The sequence below is a fragment of the Ascaphus truei genome, chromosome 3 (assembly GCF_040206685.1).
Source record: "Ascaphus truei isolate aAscTru1 chromosome 3, aAscTru1.hap1, whole genome shotgun sequence".
Taxonomy (NCBI): domain Eukaryota; kingdom Metazoa; phylum Chordata; class Amphibia; order Anura; family Ascaphidae; genus Ascaphus; species Ascaphus truei.
The window spans coordinates 8,800,172-8,822,728 of NC_134485.1; the positions used below are offsets into that span (position 1 = coordinate 8,800,172).

The window sequence follows — 22,557 nt, forward strand, 5'->3', positions numbered from 1 at the left end:
TTTTAAGGATATCCCTGCTTCAGCACAGGTGGCTCAATCAGCGGCTCAGTCAAAGACTGAGGATATCCTTAAAACCTGGCCTGTTGATGGCCCTTGAGGACAGGAGTTGGCCACTCCTCACCATGAAGGCCCCTGGGGAGGTACTTTTCTTGACTTACATCATACGTCATCAGGGCACTGAAGAGGTTAGGATCTGTTTGGTAGCTTTCCATATTTTGGTTCAAACGCTTTAAAAATACCAGGATATCACAGAATACCCTATACACACAGCTTTTGTGTTGCCCAAACTTGGTCTTCAGCTTTAAGATTACCAGGACCACTACAAGAACCAATATGGAGGGAGATGGTTTTGTTGCCTTACCACTAGAGTCTTGGAGGGGCCAGCAATGCATTCAGTCCAGCACTGAAAAGGTTAAAGGTGTTATCTTTGTTGTTTTTAGATTATTTGATAAATGAGACTACCTCGAGTCTAGTGGTAGACATTATAAAAAAAAAAAATATATATATATATATATATATATCACAGAACCGCTGCTTCTTTATAATAAGACTGTATCGTTGCTGGAATGCTGAAGGTTTTGCCCCCCGGTTGCATCAAGCTCCTGCAGTGTTTGCCAAACTGGGGGTTTTAGGAGATTTTAAAAGGGGGCTCATAATTTTAGGTCTCATACATTTTCTACGCCGAACAATTCGAGCCATTCTTTTTTTACAGAATGGTCTTACATTTGATGCAAACGGGAAATGGTCCATCATCTCAGAATATACTATCCAGTGCATCGGTACATGGCCACTTAATTGGCATTTCTTGGGCAATTAACACCTACTGTACAATTTCAGTCTGTCAAAAAGGCTATGTTCCTGATGGTTGGAAGCTGCGGCTGGCAATGTTTAATAACGATGCTTTTTCTTTGCTTGCCTATCTCTTGAAGTAGTTGCTATCGATTCATGTCAGTGGATATACCTGGTGTAATCTTAGTACTGTTGCAGTATTCATTGTGCTTTATTGTCTAGCTACAAACCACGCGCTAGGTGAATTAAAAGGAAGTAACCTTGACAGCAAGACTGCTCAGCGTAATAAATGTCAGAGCAATACATTTCATGCCCAAGTAACATGACAACAAAGAGCTAGAAATTGGGGAACATAATGGCCAAGTGGAAAACAGAAGCTAAAAGGCAGTGTGTATTGTGAATGTTAGTGACGGATGGATGCACGATCTCCCTGTACATCTAAGGCAGGGGTGGGCAACTAAAGCACCCAAGGGCCACCAACAGGTCAGGTTTTCAGGATATCCCTGTTTCAGCGCAGGTAGTGCAGTCGAAGACCGTGACAATGATTGAGCCACCTGTGCTGAAGCTGGGATATTCTGAAAACCTGACCTGTTCGTGGCCCTTGGGGACAGGAGTTGCCCTCCCCTGATGCAAGTGCTACAATGTATTACATTTCGTGTTAGATAAAGATCCTAATAGATCATTATCAGTTGGTGCATTTCAGTGGGAAGCATATTTTCATTAACCATCCATGCTGTAATAACCTTCGAGGTTAGAGCAGTGGCACGGGCTGTGCTCCTGCGCGATATCCGCACTGCGGGGTTGAGGAGAAGGAATATTTAATAAAGGGGGATTGTGCCAGTGATTGAAGGGCTGGGGTTGCAGGACATAGGGTAGTTTCAGATTGGTTGGGATTTACTTTTGTTGGGTGGCCTTATGAGTTTTAAAACCTCGGTAGGTCAAATATACTTTCAATGATGGGACATGGTCTCAAGTGGCCGTAGGTGGGCATTAGGATAGCTCAGTAGATTGGCTTTAGAGTACGGATAATGCTGTATATTGGCTTTAGGGCTAAGAATGGTAAATGAGCTTGGAAACCAAGGTAGCTCTCTAGGGCATGTTATAGTGCACTGATGTTTAGTAAAAGATGTAGCCATATTTGGGTACACAATATAGCCCGCTCGTCTCTCTTACTGACAATGACATTCTGTCCTAGAGCTTAAGCACAAGGAGGTCAAGGTGGGTACAATATGCCCAGAGATGCTGGAGTCAGCAGAGCAGCTGCTTGTGGAGGATCTTTATAACCGAGTCAAGGAGAAGATAGATGACAGAAGCTTATTCAACACCCCGTGTGTCATGGATCTACAGAGGGATCTCATAAAGGATCGTATGGAATCACCCATGAGCTCTGTGGATGAGGTCTGGCCCAATGTCTTCATTGCTGAGAAGTGAGTTGTGGTTATAAGGAGATGTTGCAGGTGGACATCACAGCAGGAAACACGGAAAACGTGTGAGGAACACCTGTTGGCCGCTCCTGATCTGCACATGGGTTGTGCCCCAGCTGCCAGTAAATATTTACGTCTATAACTTTAAATTCTGCCAACCACATTAAATACTCCAAGAAGTCTCACATGAGACTGGGATTGTTATTGTTATATCCCTTTAGTATCAGTTTAAATACTCAGTATGATTTGCTCATTGGGGGTACAGTGCATCTTGGAAGCCGACACAGGGTTATTGCCATTGGCCTTTTGCAGTGGTACTGTATTTCTCAGGATTAAAGGAAAGTGTCGCCCTTCCCCAGACCTGCCATACCATGACTTCACATTACTCTGCAAGGCATTGCAAACAGCTCTGACAGTGGTATACAGCAGATGTACCCAGCCTTGTTTTGCACAGTTACTATATATATATATATATATATAGTTACATAGTTACATACAGTAGCTACATAGCAGATGAGATTGAAAAAAGACATATGTCCATCAATTTAAACCTATGCTAAATGTAGATGACAGATACTTATCCTCTACTTGTATTTACAGTATATTGATCCAGAGGAAGGCAAATAAAACCCTCCAGTGACACATTATCCAATGATGTCTCATACGGGGAAAATTAAATTCCTTCCTGACTCCAAATATTGGCAATCTGATTTCTCTCTGGATCAATATCCTTCCCATGTTTACTTATTAACAAAACCAAAGGTTTAGTGCCACCAATTATCAGATGCACTTAGGGAGCTAATTACTACCATCTACAGGCTACAAACCTGGGGGAGTCTAGAGGAAAACCTGTAAGGGTTCCAGTCCAGGCTTAGGCTGCTGTGGACATTTTGGTTACTGGCAGCCTGCTATATTGGCTGCACCTGTTCCAGGGCTTAAATAGCATCCAGTGACTTCCAGCCCCTGCCTGAGCATTGTGTACTTTTCCCTGTGTTCCTGGCCACCTTGGGTTCTAGTTGCTGAGCATTCCTTGTTCCTAAGCTGTCCCCATGGCTTGCCAGTCCCTGTGGCTTCCCTATCCCTGTGGCTTCCCTGTTCCAGACTCTAGCCTGTTGCTTTGGCTTGCCTATCCCTGTGGGTTCCCTGTTCCAGAGGGCAGCCTGTTGCTGTGGCTTACCTATCCCTGTGGCTTCCCTGTTCCAGACTCTAGCCTGTTGCTTTGGCTTGCCTATCCCTGTGGGTTCCCTGTTCCAGTGGCCAACCTGTTCTTTGGCTTACCTATCCCTGTGGCTTCCCTGTTCAATAGGCCAGCCTGTTGCTGTGGCTTCCCTGTTCAATAGGCCAGCCTGTTGCTGTGGCTTCCCTGTTCAATAGGCCAGCCTGTTGCTGTGGCTTCCCTGTTCAATAGGCCAGACTGTTGCTGTGGCTTCCCTGTTCCAGAGGGCAGTCTGTTGATGTGGCTTCCCTGTTCAATAGGCCAGCCTGTTGCTGTGGCTTCCCTGTTCCAAAGGGCAGTTTGTTGCTGTGGCTTCCCTGTTCCAGAGGGCAGTCTGTTGCTGTGGCTTCCCTGTTCCAGAGGGCAGTCTGTTGCTGTGGCTTCCCTGTTCCAGAGGGCAGCCTGTTGCTGTGGCTTCCCTGTTCCAGAGGGCAGTCTGTTGCTGTGGCTTCCCTGTTCAATAGGCCAGCCTGTTGCTGTGGCTTCCCTGTTCAATAGGCCAGCCTGTTGCTGTGGCTTCCCTGTTCCAGAGGGCAGTCTGTTGATGTGGCTTCCCTGTTCAATAGGCCAGCCTGTTGCTGTGGCTTCCCTGTTCCAGAGGGCAGTCTGTTGCTGTGGCTTCCCTGTTCCAGAGGGCAGCCTGTTGCTGTGGCTTCCCTGTTCCAGAGGCCAGCCTGTTGCTGTGGCTTCTCTGTTCCAGAGGGCAGCCTGTTGCTGTGGCTTCCCTGTTCCAGAGGGCAGCCTGTTGCTGTGGCTTCCCTGTTCCAGAGGGCAGCCTGTTGCTGTGGCTTCCCTGTTCCAGAGGGCAGCCTGTTGCTGTGGCTTGCCTATCCCTGTGGCTTCCCTGTTTATTTGGAATTCCTGTTGCTGACCCCGGACCGTGACCCCGACCTCTCTGCCTTCTGCCTTCCCTGACCTTTTGCCTGTCGCTTGGATTCTGCACCACTGCCGCCGGCACCGTCACAAAACCGCACCATATTTAGCAAACAAAAGAATTCCATTCAACGCAATAGGAGATTTTCCTTTCATTAATCTGGCGCACATCTTTTGCCCCAGATTTGCACCTCGGAGACTTAATTTACAAAAACCCTTGAGGAGCTTAAGGAGAGCAATAGCCATTAGTAATAATTACCCTCTTTTACAATGGACATTTAGTTTTAATGTAAAAAAAAAACCTTCATCTTTTTCAACATTTATAAAGGTTTGGTGAACCCTTCAGCACTGTAGTTGGCGCCAACGCAGGGGCGTTTCAACAGACCCCTCCAAACTATTTAGGTTGGTTATCTTCTATCTTGAACTTAGCCCCTTTATTTAAAGGACGAACTCCACTGAAGTCGTGTACAGTACAACTACTTTCAAAAAGCTATCCAGCACGTGATCGTGTGTAGGGTCAATGCATCTCATCATTTATTCGTTCCTAATGTTTCTGTAAGTTCTTGGTCCATTAATCCCCTTATTGTATCGCAACTCCCTGTGCTATAGTGGCTGCTCTTGAATGCACGGCATCCATGGTTGGTCCTATATAAATGATTATATATAACTTCTAGTTATTTACGGGGGTTTCCTTTTTCCTTTTTAGGAGTGTGGCTGTTAACAAAGGACGCCTGAAACGGATGGGCATCACCCACATCCTGAACGCAGGCCACGGCACCACCGTTTTCACCGGGCCCGAGTTCTACTCCGGCATGGAGATTCAATACATGGGCGTTGAAGTAGACGATTTTCAAGAATCGGACATTTCCACGTTCCTACGGCCAGCTGCTGAATTCCTTGATGAAGCGCTCCTCACGTACAGGGGTAATAATAAGAATAGATGTGTCTTACTCGGAATGGGCGCAGTGATGGGTACTGTGTAAGGTTTTGTAAACATGATGAGTCCATGTTCCGAAGAGCTTACAGCCTACTTTGTGGGTGTCAGTTCCTCCACTTCCTAGGCAGCGTTCTTACCACTAAACGACTCCTTCAGCACGAGGGAAGAAAGGTCAAAGGTGACGTCCCAGGCAAAGTTACAGATGAGAACGCCACGTTGTTATGCACTGTACATTTACTCAGTAAAGCTATCCATAGTAAATATAAAAGAGTTAGTATGTAACAAAGTCAACATCAAGTTAAAATCAATCAAAGGAATTAATAATAATAATATCATGTACTTGTATAGCGCTACTAGTTTTACGTAGCGCTTTACAGAGACATTTTGCAGGCACAGGTCCCTGCCCCATGGAGCTTACAATCTATGTTTTTGGTCCCTGAGGCACAGGGAGATAAAGTGATTTGCCCAAGGTCACAAGGAGCCAACACCGGGAATTGAACCAGGTGCCAGTCAGTGTCTTTACTCACTGAGCCGCTCCTTCTCCTACACCCAAAACAAATTACTACTATTAGTAAACGGGCCTTTTTTCAGTAAACTGCGAGGTCGTCGTTTTTTACACGGAAAGTCCCACTGTTGTTAATGGGGATTTCCTCAAAACTGCGGTCTCGCAGCTTGCAGAATAAGCCCCATTGTCTTTTGCCACAAAGTCATATTGTGCAACCGTTAAATGTTTCACATCGGGGATTTCCCTGCTATCTTCTTAGAGAACCCTCTTTTTCTGCTGCAGGGGGAGATATGTATAATGTGTTAAAGGTGTCTCTCCAGTAATGGGATTAAGAGGGGCGGTTCTACACCTAGGGCAAATTAAAAAGGTAACAAACTATTTAGCAATTTTTTTTAACTTTAGATTTAGTCACTTTTAAAGTGAAATATTCACTGGCTCTCACTTCTTTCCTTCCTATGTAAAAACTAACATATTTCGATTTTCTTCCAGTCCCATGTAATTCTAATCTTATCTGGTAATTAGCTTTTCCCTTTATCTCCTTGGTTTAATAATGATTATAATTATTGGATACGTCTGGGTACATAACTTACCTGTATATACAATGCTCTAAAAACAGCCTTATCACACAGGAGCACGTGTGCATACAGTACTTTCACTGGCGCTTTGGTTCTAAGAACTGTTTGTGTTTTGGATTTGGTGGGGGTTTCGGGGTTTCAGCTGCAAACATTTTTGCACTGTGGTGTGTGTGTGTGTGTGTGTGTGTGTGTGTGTGTGTGTGTGTGTGTGTGTGTGTGTGTGTGTGTGTGTGTGTGTGTGTGTGTGACAAAACCCTCCACAGTAAAGCATATAGCAAATGGAAATATTACTGTATGGTCATTTGCATGTCTTAGACAGGTCTGCAACCTTGCCGTTCACCATTATCACCCAGCACACAGCACTTCCACTGCAGCAAGGGATTCTGGGAAATTAGATGCAAATGAGCAGCCTTTTGCTTCAAAACCATATAACATGATCCCCTGTAAACTTATGCGTGCTGCATTTCACAGCTTTGAGCACAGCCTGGGTTAAGATGCATAGCCAGCAAACCCACACACAGGCAGCCGTTTCGACCTTAATGGGTCTCATCAGTGGGGGGTTCGTTATACCGGCTTTGCAAAATTAAGCTTAGGATAGGTTTCACCACACTTAGTTAAGTTATGGTGGGTAAAGAAAAGTGACAAAAACCCTCCACAGCAAAGCATATAGCAAATGGAAATATTACTGTATGCTCATTTGCATGTCTTAGACAGGTCTGCAACCCTGACTTTCACCATTATCACCGTGGACCATGTTATATGGTTTAGAAACAAAAGGTGGCAGTAATATTTCCATTTGACGCACACATACACGTACACACACGTACACACACACGTACACACACACACACACGTCTGTATGCTTCTTGAAACTGTTCCTTGGGGCTTTGCACATACTGCATGTGCGTGGTTGGGGACATGCCATCTGCTGCCACTCCAAAACACAGGTCAAAGGGTAATCAGGCCTCCCGTCTGTGAGGATCAGATGCAGGCTCCGCCCCCATCAAGCTGCAGTTGCCTGATTGGCTCCGGTCTGATTCCTGCCTGCTGTGCCCCTCGGAGTCGGATTAGCTTAACCTGCTACTAAACCTCAGCACGCCTATGAGGAATTGGCTGAGTATAAACCTTCATGAGGTGTGCTAGTCACAAGTACTCTGCCTTGCCTCGTTTACCTTCGACTTCGCTGCTATCTCCTATTCTCGACCCCGGCTTACTCTCGACTACTCCGTTCTCTCCAACCCTCAACCCGGCTAGTGACCTCTATGATCCATACCCCTCGACTATCCTCGGCTTGCCATCGACTATCCTGCCTTCTCCTACCCCGATCCAGCTACCCACGACTACAAGTCCCTCATCCGGATGCGGCTTAGCAGCTACAGGTCGGTGTTTGTATATCTCCACCTCGGCCTCGTGTTCCATCCTGTTGGTGGCGAGCACACCATCACCATCCTATTGAATCTCTCGGGTTACGGATCCCTTTGTGGGTGATAAGGCGTTGTCCTAGCTGTCTTTATCCCACAGATACTCAGTAATTCCTTGATGAGTTGCCCTTGATCAGAATGGCAATCCATAAAAGGACAAAATATTTGTCCCACATTACTTTAGCGACCGTAGTGCCGTAGCTCGTTGGTCCTTTGTCGGGAATGCTTGAGCATACCAGGTGAAATGGTCTGTGACAACTATGATATTACTGGCATTATTGCTGTCTGGTTCTAAGGACAGGAATTCCATGCAGACCAAGTCCAGTGGTCCACTGCTGGTGATGTTTGTCAATGGTGCAGCCCTCGTAAAGTCTTCCTGGGCACACACCTTCCACAGTTTTTGCAATATTCTTCAACATCCAGAGCCATTCGAGGCCAATAGAAGTGATCTTTCATTAATCCGAATGTCTTGTCTGTGCCCAGGTGGCCATAATCATCATGGAGAGAATTGAGTACCATCTGTCTAAACTTGTAAGGAAGCACAAGCTGCTTTGTGACGGTGTGTTGTGACTTCTTGGCGACTCTGAACATCACTGCACTCCTGATCACCAGATTATGCCATTGCTTTAAAAGGAGTCAACTTTCAGGGTGCCTTCCGATGACTGTCTTGGCTGATTTTTGGTCCCTCAAGGCTGACCATACTTCTTGTAAGCCATGGACTTTTCATTGAGCTTGTGAAAGATCCTGCCGGTTTAGTCGGGGTAACCCCTCCATAGTCAACTCTGCAGGGTGAGAGTATACTAAGGACACATCAGTGGGAGATATCCCCAGACAGTCAGCCACTCTGTTTGGATTTACAGTCGTGATCTGTCTCGGTACTGTCTCTGTACTTCAATTTGTTTGCATAATGTGCGCACACAAGCTGCGGCAATTTTTCTCCAATGCTCATCCCTGTTCCAAGCACCCCGGTGAATTCTTGACAGAGTATCAGCATCAATATATTTTTTTCCAGGTCTGTACTTCAGGCTGAAATTGTAGGTATCTACTGCTGCTAACCACCTTGGACCAGTAGCATCCAATTTGGTGGATGATAGGAAAGAGGTGAGCGGGTTGTTGTCTGTGTGTACTACAAAGGCGGCTCCGTACAGATAGTCGTACAATTTGTTCAATACTGCCCATTTAAATGCCAACAATTCTAGTTTGTGCACTGGTTAATTCCTCTCTGAAGGCGCTAACCCCCGGAACACGAATGCTATGGGTCTCAGGCCTTCTGCACTCTCCTGATACAGCACTGCTCCTACCCCTTCTAAGCTGGCATCTACATGAAGCACATGGCTTGGAAGGCCTCTTCACACCTAGGAGTCCATCTATCTCCAAATGGCTCATTTATTTTAAAATAATCTTGGCTGGTGGCTCCGACAGCCATACTGCGTCTTTTGGGTGGTGGGTAACCTCTGATTAATTAGGGCTGTACAATTGCCGAGAAGTTGCTCACGAACCATCTGTAATACCCACAGAACCCCAGAAATGATCGTAATTCTGTTAATTGCTTGGGACTCGGACATGATGCAATGGCTTCTAAATTACGCATAATGTGTCCCACATACGTGACAGACGTCCATCAGAACTGACACTTGTCTACTGACAATTTTAGCCCACTCTCACTCAGTCGATCTACTACCTTCATCAGGCTGACCTCATACTCCTCTAGGGTTTTTCTAAATATTTTTATGTCATCCAGGTATACCAGTACTTCGAGTAGGTTCATATCTCCACCACACGTTCCATTACCCATTGGAAAGTAGCTGGAGCCCCTGACACTCCTTGGGGAATGCGCTCAAATTGGTAGAACCCCAATTGGCATATACATGCATTTTTTCTTTATCTTGTTTACACATTGGGATCTTTTAATATCCACTGCAAAGGTCCAAGACTGAAAACCATTTGCCCCGGGGGAGGCAATCCAAGGCATCTTTTATATGCGGCATGATAAATTGATCTGGAGTGGTCCTTTTGTTCAGTGAGCGATAGTCAATTCACATTCTTGTCTGAAACTATTTCCCCGCACGGCCATGTCATTGCCACCAATGGTCTGGCACTAATTATAAAAACAAGTGATAATATAACAAGCGCTAGACCTAAGTGTAAATAGTGCAGTGCACAATAAAGCTGCCCGGTGTTCTAATATGGGAACTATCTCAAATAGTACCCAAACACAACATAAAAATACAAATATAGAAATAAACCTGGCGCATATAAGTGATAATCAATTATGTACAATAAACAAATGATGTGTAAAGTCCATAAAGGATATGGTGGTGACTGGAGTGGAAAGAGTCTTTTCTTCTGAATGATGATAGATTAGAATAGAAAATGGACTCAGTCCTCAATACACGTGGTAAAGTTCCTCCTCACAGCAGCTACTGTCCTGTATATTAAGACATAAACCAGAGACACAACATTGCGCAGTATTGTTTTAAGCAATGAAGCCCTCTAGTATAAATGCCCAAAAGAATGCCCACTTAATAGAAGTGGGAAGTCAGCATGCGGTGGAGAGAATCTGTATGTTGGGTCTTCCAGATCCGATCGTTTTCAGGGTAACACGAACCCCACGTGATGTCCCTGGTTCGGATGGATATGAAAGGAAAGGCCTCCTTCTCAGAGAAAATGTTTTCTGAATATGTCTCAGAACTCCTGTGCCCAGATCTCCGTAACCGGGGATATAAAGAGAGAAAGGATTGCGCAATATCGTGGACACTTTAATGACACTTCCTAACTAAAACAGAAACATACTCACATTCAATCTGTGATTTAAAAACAGTATAGAAGTGCCCGACCCGGCTAAACACCAGCACACAGTCTCTGGCAGTCCTGGCAGCACCGCGTGCAACCCTCGTTGTTCCGGCGCACCGTGATGACATCACTGTCTCTGTGCCAGATGAGTCACCAGACCGGCAACTCTTTAGGCTCCTCCCTATGCATTTCGTGATGGGGAACGTCTCTTCTTCAGGGAATTGTGCAGCCTCATCAATCCCATTATCTTAAATAGCCCTATATTAACCCTTTCAGTACTGGTATAACAGTGGATGTACCAAAGGTGAATGTATTAACAGTGGGGTTAAAACAAACAGCTATGATGACAAATTGTGTGCACATGAAATAACATAAAACACACTATTAAAAATATACAAGGTTAAGTCTAGAAAATTGATAGACTGGGGGCTGGTGTTGAACGTAAATTTAATATTATAATCGTTCGTATTGAGATGAATCTTGAAGGCTTCCAGATCATCCATAGTGCCCCTCCAGACGCACAGCACGTCGTCAATATAGCGTTTCCAGAGCACCAGGTTTGCACCCATGGTTCCAGATGTAATTTTCTTCCCACATACCCATAAATACATTTGCATAACTTGGTGCAAACCTGGTGCCCATCGCGGTGCCGCACGACTGGAGGTAAAAATGGCCATCATAACTAAAATAATTATGGGTGAGAATATATTGAATGGCCTCTAAGTTCTTACCGAGAGTTCCATGTTGGCATCCTGGTTCAATGCCCACTCGATGGCCTTTAAACCCATAGAATGGTCTATAATGGTATAAAGAGATACAACGTCGCATGTGACCCAAACCAAACTCTCATCCCATGAAAGATTCTGAATAGTCTGTAACACATGCGATGTGTCTTTAAGGTGGGATGGTATTTATACCACATATTTTTGTAATAAGTGGTCCACAAATTGGGATAAATTTGATAACAAGGACCCAATTCCCGAGATGATGGGTCTTCCCGGGGTATCAGGAAGAGTCACGAAGAATACTTGATGATAGGGTCACATATGTCACATTGGATTGGAATCCCACTATTGAATATGGGATGGCACTATCTAAATGGTTGGAAAAGGGTTATGATGATGGGGTTATTAGTAAAAAGGAGTTGGAATTTTTGATTGTAAAACAACCCAAGTTACCACTCTTTTACTTTATTCCCAAAATACATAAAAATCCCCTGAGACCCCCGGGAGACTCAAGCTTCACGAATACATAACCTAGATAAGGGTAGTTAATGTCACTGAGGCCCCAGATGATTTTAGACCCAGTGGTTGCAATGGCAGGTGTTTTAGGTACCGATCATACCAGGGCTTGAAAATTATGGATATTTGTGATCCACTATCCAAGAGGATGTTGCATACTTGTCCCTTAATCTTCACGTTCACTTGTGCTGAGGGTCCCATTAGTCACCAGGGTAAGTTTCAAGTAGACTGATCTCTTGTGGGTGCCATGCGAATGGAGCCTTTCTGCACTCGGGACCCAGTATGCTCCTTTACTGGGTCACTAGATCATTTCCTGAGGCCGAGCGAGAGCAGATTAATTGATTCACTGCCTGCGGTAGATTCTCTATGTTCAGACACTGACTCGCATAGTATCCTTCTTCCCTGTATCTATAGCAGAAACCAACTCTCCAGTTTAGGGATCAGGATTTCTCCATGGCTTTCTCCCCCACCTGGGGTTATCATGGTAGACCAGGTCTTTTAACACCATTTATATTTAAGGGATCAGTCACAGGGCAAAACAAGGCAGTGAAATAAAATGAGGCTTATTTTGGATAAGACCACGGAAACACACAAGAATACAAAATACAAAAATATACACACTTACGGGGGGGTCTGAGGAATGAGATCTACCTTGCCTAGGTGCAGGGACCCACTTCAAATGGGGTTCCATTGTCCGCTTCTCTGCTTCAGGATATCAGAGCGCTGAACACACAGCAGCCAATCTGACATGTATCTCCAGCTGGTCACAGTCCAACGCCACACTCCTTCCCAGAGTGTCTCTCAGATGGTCTTCTCCACACTTCTTCCCAGAGTGTCTCTCCCTCTGTTAGTCTACTGCTCTGACCAGCAGGGTTCCTTATATACCCCTTGTTGGCTATCCTTTAACGTTGAGCAAGGGTATCCAGCCAAGAGAAACTGTTCCTGGGGCTCAGACCTGGTAACTGATTGTATTAACTAGTTCCATACCTTTTGTTCTGACCACATCTTTTCTACGGAACAGTTCAGTTTAAAGGGATTACAGAAACTCACTCCATAGAAATTATATGAACAGGCACATAACATCATTTACATTTGATGGGTTGACGTTAATTTCATTACCACACACTACCAGGTATCTAATCTGGGAGGAATTGCTAACACAGGCATAAATACAGACATAAGTTAATTATGTAAAAGACAGGACTTAGAATTACACACAGCTTGCCCAAATCACATCATGAAACAGTTCTAACTGGGGGAAGGATTGTCACAAGGAATAAAAGAATACATGCTTTTAAATACATTCTTACAGACATTGGTTACATTTACACATTCCCTGTTCTTCCCCAGATATTAAAGCCATTTGGCTGGATGAAATATTACTAGCACAGCCAAGTTACAGCATTATTTAGGGGTAAATAGTTGGGATTTCTCTTTATTAGGTCCCCCAGATACCCCTACCGTCATTGAGGTTTTCTCTTTATGGGGTGACCGCCGTTCATCTCGACTATTCACACTCGCCACTTCTCCCATTCTCATCAATTCCACTACCTCTTTTGTGGTCTCCCTTGCTTGGCCCATGCTTGGCTACACCTCACTTAGCCTATCGGGTCAATGCCCACGTCGTTCCTTCCTTGGTGGGCCATGTTCCAGCTGCACTATATCCTGATCCCCATTGGCTAGCTGCTGCTACACTCTTAGTGGACCATCCTGAGGCTGGGCGATCTGTTCTTCCTCATTCCGATTTTCTCATAGTAGTTGTAGAAACGTTGAGGGAGACTCTCTCCATTCTCTGGTCGCAAATAGAGGGTAAATACTTTCCCAGCAGGTGCCCCCCCGGATTAATTGTTCAACCCGGGTGCAATCCACTCGATATGGGGTGATACCATTATTCCTCACTACCTTCAGTAAATCCACCCTCTGTCTGTACAAGAACTCAGATAGTTTCTCACCTTCCTGCTGGTACATTATCCGGAATCTTAAATACAGTTCCTCTCCACTTTCAGTAGCTCAAAATGTATTTTCTAAGGCTCTCAGGTAGTCGCTATGGGCGCTAACTGCATTTCCTTCTCAGACAGCCCTTACTGTGGCTAATGCTGGCCCCTTTAGGCTTTCCGCATTCCAGACCTTTTTGTCTTGGTTTGAGCTCCCCCATTCCTGCACCATCTCTGTGGCCTGCTCTATCCAACTTTCAAAGTCATCCTCACTATGGGGAGTTGGGCGTACTTCTGAGAAGATTAGTAGCCTCCTATAGCAGTGGTTCCCCCCTGTGGAGTGCACAAACTGTCCCATAGCTGTGTTAAGGGCCTGGGGTATATCCGTGGCTTGTCCCATAGAGGCAGTGGATGCTTCACGGTACATCTCATTATGGAACTCTTCCAGTGTGGCCCACTCTTTAGCTAGAAACCTTCTGACTTTATCTACAATAGTGTGATTCACAACATTGCTAGGGCCAGTGGCAGGTTAACAACACATAGTGATGTCCCACATATCATGGTCCCTCTCCACAATAATACTGTTTGGCACTTTAGCAGGATCAATATGATTATCACACATGCACAATACATATACAGTCTTAGGCCAGGTCCCCGCTGCTGCGCCCTCTATGGTGGGGCAAGAGCCGCCCCTCAATGGGACCCGGCCCACTACCAGGGGTGGCCGCCATGCTGCGCGGCCAGTTTTTCCAGAGCTGCACGCACCGCACACGTGCAGCGCAGACAGCGGGCCGTAGCCTTAGCAGTGTAACACATCATTTCCCCTTGTATTTGCAGTTGCCCCCCATGGGATTCACCCCTATCACTCCATTAATGCACACATCAGCCGTATCTGGGACAATTAGGAGTAGGGCTTTGCTACTGTCCAGGCCTTCCATGTGGTAAGCGCGCAGATGGCTCTCGGTCGAGCCTCACACTTCCAGGCCCGCGCAGATCTGATCTACTGTCATGGCTGCCCCCTGTTAAAAGCTCCTCTCCCTCTTTGTCCCTCCTCCTCCTACACCAGCCTCTTTACTGGATCATCATAGTCACATGTCCAATGGAGAGGAACCTGTTAGGGGGCTGTGCCTGTGTTGCCTGACATACACAGGGGGTTACATATAGTTTGAGTATCACAGAGTGCAGTTTGAATCCCGCCTGCGCCAGTGAAGTGGATGTTGGACCCAGTGACAGGAGAGGGGTGCATTGAAAACCTGTTAGTACCAAAACAGTACAGAACCTTTTTGCAGTGGAGCTCAACTCTAGTCCTCAAGCCTCGCCCAACAGGTCAGGTCTTCAGGGTATCCCAGCTTCAGCCATCTGTGCTGAAGCAGGGACTGATTGAGCCACCTCTGCTGAAGCAGGGACTGATTGAGCCCGCTATGCTGAAGGGGCTAATTGAGCCACCTGTGCTGAAGCAGGGATATCCTGAAAACCTGACCTGTTGGGCTGGCTCGAAGGCTGCAGTTAAGCAACTCCTCCTAATTGTTTCCAATTTATATTTCAAATATAAACCCACCCGGGCTGTGGTCACTTACCCCCTAACGGTGAGCGGGGCCTTTAACACAGGTTTGTATTCCAAATAAGAAGCCCAGGGGACGTTGGTCCCTTCCCTGGGAGAGGGGCCTCACTGGCAGGATACTGGATTAAAATAAACCGCTGGTGTTTGACAAACACGAGCGTTTTCTGATGAATCATCGGGAGTTTGGGGTTTATTTTAAGACTAACAATAACAAGGCATATAAATATAAGTGGGACATAATAACATGATTTGGAGAAAATGTTGGGTTTTAGTTTCCCCCAAATTGCATAAGATGGGCCTAACATCCTAATATAAACTTCAAACGGTATTACTCAGATAACGCCCCTTTAAAAATAACAAGTAGGTATGTACAGTGGTACTGAGTATAACAACGTACTTCTAATGGGCAAGTGCTTCATCTTTCAAGTAACATCTCGCCAAAAACATTATTGGGGATCTCCAGATGTTACAAGGGTAAAGGTCAACCAGAGTCCTGTTTTTTAAAGAGATGTCCCTGTGTCCTGACGATCTTGGTAACGTCTCGGTTTTGCAGAACTCAGGTTTGTAGCGGAGAGAGAAGGGTTTGCAGCGTAATACCTCCACCAGCCATTAGGTGGTGCTGCGCGGCACACGCAGCTCTACTCTCCCTGGCTGCAGTGTGCTGGGTATGATAAGGTAAGGGTGTGTGGGTAGGTAAGCAAGTGTGTGCTTGGGGGGTAAGTGTGTGTAAGTGTGTGGGAGAGGGCAAGTGTGTGAGTGGTTGGGTAAGTGGTGGGAGACAGGAGAGAAAAAGAATAGAGGGGAGAGGGGGGGGGGAGAAGAGGGAAAGAGAAAAGAGGGGGAGAGAGACAGTGTAGGGAGAGAGAGAGGGTGGGGAGAGAGGGAGAGAAAGAGGACAGGCGGAAGGTGGCGAGAGAGAGGACAAGGGGAAAGGGAGAGGATGAAGGGAGAGAGGATGGAGAATGACCGAGGAGAGGGGATGAGGAGAGGGAGAAATAAATCAATAATACAGCATAAATGGGGACGCTATTAGACAAATACCATTATAATGTTTATTTTTTAAGTGATGTCCTTTGTTTTAGAAGTAATTTTTTTATTGTGTCCCGGTTATTACTTAGATCACCATAACCAGAAAGTATATAGAGATACTCAATGCCATTGTACTTTGCAGCCTGTTCAGTTTTATTAGCCACAGAGTTCTGTGTCCGGCATTAATATACAAAGAACACCCTGCTAAAGGGTTAAGCTCAAGCCTTTTCAGTGGCGTTGATTGAGGTTAGCAGCCCTCCCCATGGCTGAATGGGGTAATTACTAATTGCTCTCACTGTCTCCTTCAGCACATGGCTGGTGGCTGTCTCTCAGGTACATGAATCATCCCCTGTCGGAGATCAGTCTCCACAAGCAACAGAGGTCATCTACCTACTCCATGTGGGGCCTGAAAGAGTTAAACTAACTTCCCCCTCTCTGTGACTGATCGCTGTCACTCAGAGGTAGCCTGGTCCCCTGATAGGGACATAAACTGTCCCCAAATGCACGAGAGGTCGTACACCCTGTCACGTGTGGCTCGGTGGATAAGTCTTCTCCTGTCAGTAGTGACAGACGTTCTATTTCTGCATCTCGCAGACAGACTCCGGTATCATATTAAAGGGAGTTGCCATTTAAAAATGTGCTAAAGAAATACCGTCCCCAAAACGTTGCGTGTGAATAACCGTCGTCTTTTTCCCAGAATGTTAGCCTTCTGAGCAAACTACCACTTAAGGCGCTTTTCCGTACACAAAATGGGCAACATCGCAGTGAAAGAGAGATCGCTGAATAGTTATATTTGACTGTATTCGTTATTTAAACACCCTGGCGGTATTTAGGTTAGGGACGACAGTGCCGATGGGGGCACTGTTGCTCAGAAACTCCCATTGTATCAAAGTATGATAATTGCAAAAATCTCATTTTACATATTTTGGAAATGATGGATCACCATATTTGTTACGTGCTGCTGATCCGTGGGAGCGCTTGCACTGCTATCGAAGGCAGGGAACTAGGCGAGACTGTAACCTCTCTGGGGCATGGACTTACTTACATTGTTCCCATTTATTGTATATCTGTAGAATGTCATCTCGTAGCCGTCTTGTTTACCTTCTTTAGCCAATGTGTATTTCTTTTTGTTCAATGTTCAGTGCTATGTAAGAGTAAATATTTCTAAACAATAATAATTAAAAACGAATGCAATATAGAATAAATAAGAGAATGGTAGGTAAAAAACAGGGGCGCCACTGGGGGGTTGCAGACCCGGCAAAGGGGGTCCAGACTGATCTATCTTGGGGATTGGCCTAGGCCAACCGGGCTCCTTCCTATGCCGGGCCTAAGCTACCGTAAATGAATTGAACTTCTCCATCACCACTTAACAGACCATCCCCATCAACCCACCAAATAACAGTGCCGGATTAAGGGGCGGGCTGGACAGGCACTTGCCCGGGAGGCCACGCGCTCAAACCCCGGCGCCATCTTAAATGTCTGAGTCCTGAGCAATGCCGAAGGACATTTAAAGATGGCACGTGAGAGTGGCGGCCACGTGCGGGACTTGGGGCGGTGGAAGCAGCAAGGGATATTGACGAGGGTACTCGGCCACGCGAGACATTGACGGAGCGGTGGCGGGGGACAGGGTGCGCAATGTTCCATGTGGCCGAGCGCCCTCGTCAATGTCCCACGCGGCCGAGCGCCCTCGTCAATCTCCCACGTGGCCGAGCGCCCTCGTCAATGTCTCACGTGGCAGAGCGTACTTGTCAATGTCCGTTGCTCCTGCTGCCGCCGCCGCCGCCTCTCCGAGTTCCGCGCCTGAAACTCTGATGCGCCATCTTTAAATGTCAACGGGACTTCATGCGGCGTCAAATGATGCCGCGACGCTGCAGGAGGAGGGGCGACAAATTTTTAGCCTGCCCAGGGCACCGTACTGTCTCTGTCCGGCACTGCCCAACAACCCAGGGCCCATGTGAAGGGTCCTGGCCTGTGTACACACGACGCACAGTTAGTGAAGGTTTTTACTATGTTTTTTTAGCACACGAATGTCGATGCACAAAATAAATATATACTATGATCATAGTACACAGGAATCATTGGCTTCCAATGGGATATTTTTGCAGCAGTTGCGCACCAAGAAACCCTTTATACCCCACTAAGCTGTTTTTGTTTGAAATAGTTCTAGATTTGATATCTTGAGTAACCTTTGTGTTTTTTTATCATCACTGTAAAAAAAAAAAAGCAATTTACTAGCAATTTCATGTAAAAAAAATAAATTAATTAATTAACGTTTTATTATGCCACTTATAAATGATACTTTCTAGTAATAAATACCTTCGTGTGGGATGCCTCCCAACCTTGGTTTACAAACATGCCAAACAAAAATGTCAGCTCTTTGCCGAGTATCCCTGGTCTCTGTGGGGATCATCTATCAAAGTCGTGTGGCTGCAAAACAGGTGTAAGAACACTGCAACCGAATTATCACGCAAGAAAATGTCTGGGGGCCCAATAAGAATGTTTTTTCCTAGTAAATCTGCTTTGCAGCTTTTAAAAAGAGCCCCTTATGTCTTTCCACTCTAATTCAAATATCGGTTATAAAATACATTACTATGGAATTCAAAACATTGTTTGTAGTGACCACGTGTTGGTTTTCCCAGCATGCAACCAACCCTACTCTCTGCAGTATTAGTTGCACCGCTGCCAAGATAACCTGTGCATTTGGGAGATGTTTAATGTCTTTCAAACTATTGTTTCATGCCAACAAAATAATAACTGTCTTCATTCCTTGCTTGCAGGTAAAGTTTTAGTAAACAGTGAAATGGGTATCAGCAGATCAGCGGTCCTGGTTGCTGCATATCTAATGATCTTCCACCATATGACCATCCAAGAAGCCCTGATGACAATACGCAAAAAACGGGCCATTTACCCCAATGACGGATTCATTAAGCAGCTACGAGAGTTTAATGAGGCATTATTGGAAGAGCGAGAAATATCAGACCAGGAAGATGATGATGCCAACAGTCAAGGCTCTGTTATTGAAGCTAAAGCTCACTCCATAATGGTGGAAGAAGAAGATGTGAGTAGCATCATGGGAGCCAAAGTTCACTCTATTACTGTTGAGGAAGAAGACACTACTAGTGTTATGGGCAGTGCCGTGAGCCTAATGGGAAAGTCAAGTGTGGTTTCTAAACAGCCAACCCTTATTGATGAAGAACAGGAGGAAAGGTTATATGAAGAATGGAGAAGAAAGCAAGGACTGCCAGCAAGAGACCCATCAATAACGGACAATGGAAAAGACGTGAAACTCCCAGAACAGGGACAAGGATGTGGGGATTATGTAGAGCAGATGATCCATGATTGGCAACGTCAAAATGCGAAATATCAGTCACTTGGACCTGATGAGGATGGACTTTCCCTGATGGGGGAAAGAAGATATTCTCCAAGTGAATTAAGTGATGTAGAAAGTGTGACATCTCAGGAAATACGGACACTGAAAAAGCAACTGGAGGCCAGTGGTATCAACAGAATGAGCAGAGGGCGCACTGACTCTGTATCTACAGACAGCACGTGGGATATATGGAATGAAAGGCTCCAGGAAATTGAAAAGGAAGCAACAGAAAGATGTCAGAACAAAGACAGGGTGGACCATGACACTAAAAACAGGGAGAAGGACATCGATGAGGAAAGTGTTTTCTCAGAAACCAGTTCTTTGTACAACTTTTGTAAAAAGAACAAAAATAAACTTACTGCCCTGGAGAGGTGGAAAATCAAAAGAATTCAGTTTGGATTCCACAAGAAAGACTCACAGACCTCTGAGACGCAAAACGGTGCAGAAAGTCCTGGGCAAACACCGGGTGAAGAAATGAGCCAGTCGGACGTTGACCTAACCGCTTACCAAGCATGGAAGATAAAGCAACAACAGAAGGTGGGTAACGAGAACAAAGATGAGATTGTGGAACTTACGAAAGGTGAGGACACTGCAACGATTAAAAGGAAGCAGAGAAGAGCAGAGATCCTGGAACGTTCCAAGCAGACTTTGGAAGAGAGCCAGTCTGTTTGTGGATGGGAGACTGAGAGTGCTATGAGTGGAAGCATCCCACTATCTGCATTTTTTCCCAGTAGATGTTCCACTAGTGGTGCTGATGATGCAGCTTCTGTACTGAGCATGCAAAGCAATAAATCCCAGCTGTCTCAGCCCAGGAGTGCTGCCGGCCAACCACAAATTCCCACAATACCTCTCCCCAGCATGCCAATAGGACCAGGTGATACCATTTCCATGGCCAGCATTCAGAACTGGATAACGAATGTAGTCAGTGAAACCATTGCACAAAAACAGAACGAAATCATGATGATGTCCCGTCCCTCTTCAGTACTAAGTACCAGCAAGTCCGGAGATCTAGGCCGACCTGTGGATGACGAAAAGTCTTCTTTATTTGGTGTAGCTGGTGGTTCATGCTTATCTAGTACTGTTTTGCAACATCGTGACTTTAGAAACACAGACTCCAATTCTGTCATGTCTTACAACACATCAATGAGTTCAAATACAGATGTATCTAATGCACGGAGAAAGATTACCCAAACAAGTAAACCCCTCCACGGGCTTTTTATAGATGATATCGACCTGAAGAAGCTAAACCAGAAAGAAAGCGAGATGAGGATGGAGGTGAGTGAAAAAATGTCCCAGTACCAAAAGGAGAAAATAGTCACTGATAACAAGCGCAGCAGCTTATTTAAGAAGAAAAAGGCAAAAGATAATGAGGATGATGAAGGGGAAGAAAGTGTGTTGAACACTAGACAGCGAAGTTCTAAGCAGTCTGTGAATCGAGACTGGACCAAATCTGAAACAAGTTCCTATTCAGGTTATACGGCAAACACCAACTCTTCAGAGTTAGAAAAGAATGTGAATACATGGCTCAGTAACACCAAAACAGTATCTCAGAATGAAAATATTTCTGAAAGGTATTCAAGAAGATCAGGCTTCCAGAGAGAACTGGACTCTGAAACAAATGGTTATGGGTTATCCAGAAAGCTAACAGAACAGGGCACCAACTCTTTGTCTTCTTACCAGACTGACAGAGAAATACATAGAGCCATATCTAGATTATCAACAGCAGAGGAAGAGGAGAGTTGCTATGTTAGAAACACTAACGTTCACGACTTTCGACATTTAAAGGAAGACAGCCCAGAGCCACCACTGGAGGACAGTAGATTGGAGAATCCTGCTTTAGCGACGGCTAGAACCTCTCGTCGTGAAGAAGATCCTGGGGATTCAGACAATTCAGACACATCAGAACTGGGTGCAAAGAGAAAGTTTAACCAGAGTTTTGAGAAGTCTGAAGAGGATGGAAATAAAGATGAGAATGGTCTAAAGGAAAACAAATATTCCATGGGTCGATGGTCTCAATACAGGAAGAGTAACGATGATCAAGAAGAAATGGATGATGATGATATCATTGCAGCATGGAGAAGTCGACAGAAAGAAACCAAGACAAGACTCCGGAGACCGAAAGAAGATGATTAACATGGCGGAAGCAACAACTATTGTTTGAGTCTCTTCTAGAAAATAATAATGCTGCACTACAAGAGCAATATGGACTATAGCTGTTTGGGAACCCAAACTTCGGGAAACCTAGCTTCTACCAATAAATATAGCACTACCACTGCACTATAGTCCTTCCAATACACCAACAGAAATACTCTACTGTGCGGGAAGACTCTCCCAATGGTTATTGTGTTAAAGTTGAAGGTCATTGTAAGCGGGCACGACCACTGCGCAAACTCAACATAGCAGATCTGGTAATAGTTTGTATATTTGCGAATAAAGTACCTTAAAGTTATGCATTAAATAAAATAAGGACTGGGTCTGTACTTCTACCAATATACAGATCACTGTGTCAATTTTCAAAGTAGGGTTTTATTCAGAACACGATTTGTTACCGATCTACACAGTCCCTGTGTTTTACACCAATTTTTATTCAAAATACAACTGTATTTGTTGCTTTTAGTACAATTGAATTGTGCAAATGTGTCCTTAATGATAACAAAATAAATATATATCTTGAAGTGTTACCCTGGCAGTTTGGCAATGGTCATTCTCGAAATTGTTATTGCGTGGTTGTGCAATAAAATGTTTTTAACAAAAATAAATCTTAAACATATTAGAAATTATATACAGTAAATATACATTTTATGTAATGAAGTCGAAGAGTGACTTAGAATCGTAGTGAATAAGAGAGACAAAACATTAAAAAATCTGTACTGTGCTTCATCAGGGGTT

At 45.0% G+C, this 22,557-nt stretch overlaps 1 protein-coding gene across 2 annotated transcripts in view; it reads left to right on the forward strand.

The window, feature by feature from the left end:
• Window positions 1-22,349, forward strand: part of STYXL2 (serine/threonine/tyrosine interacting like 2) — a 79,924-nt gene extending 57,575 nt beyond the window's left edge. For both annotated transcript variants that reach the window (XM_075593601.1, XM_075593602.1), the window contains exons 4-6: window positions 1,985-2,216; window positions 5,009-5,226; window positions 19,076-22,349. In XM_075593601.1, the coding sequence (XP_075449716.1) occupies window positions 1,985-2,216; window positions 5,009-5,226; window positions 19,076-21,801 (3,176 nt within the window). In that variant the 3' untranslated portion in view covers window positions 21,802-22,349. The remainder of the gene's footprint in view (window positions 1-1,984; window positions 2,217-5,008; window positions 5,227-19,075) is intronic.
• The last annotated feature ends 208 nt before the right edge of the window (window positions 22,350-22,557 follow it).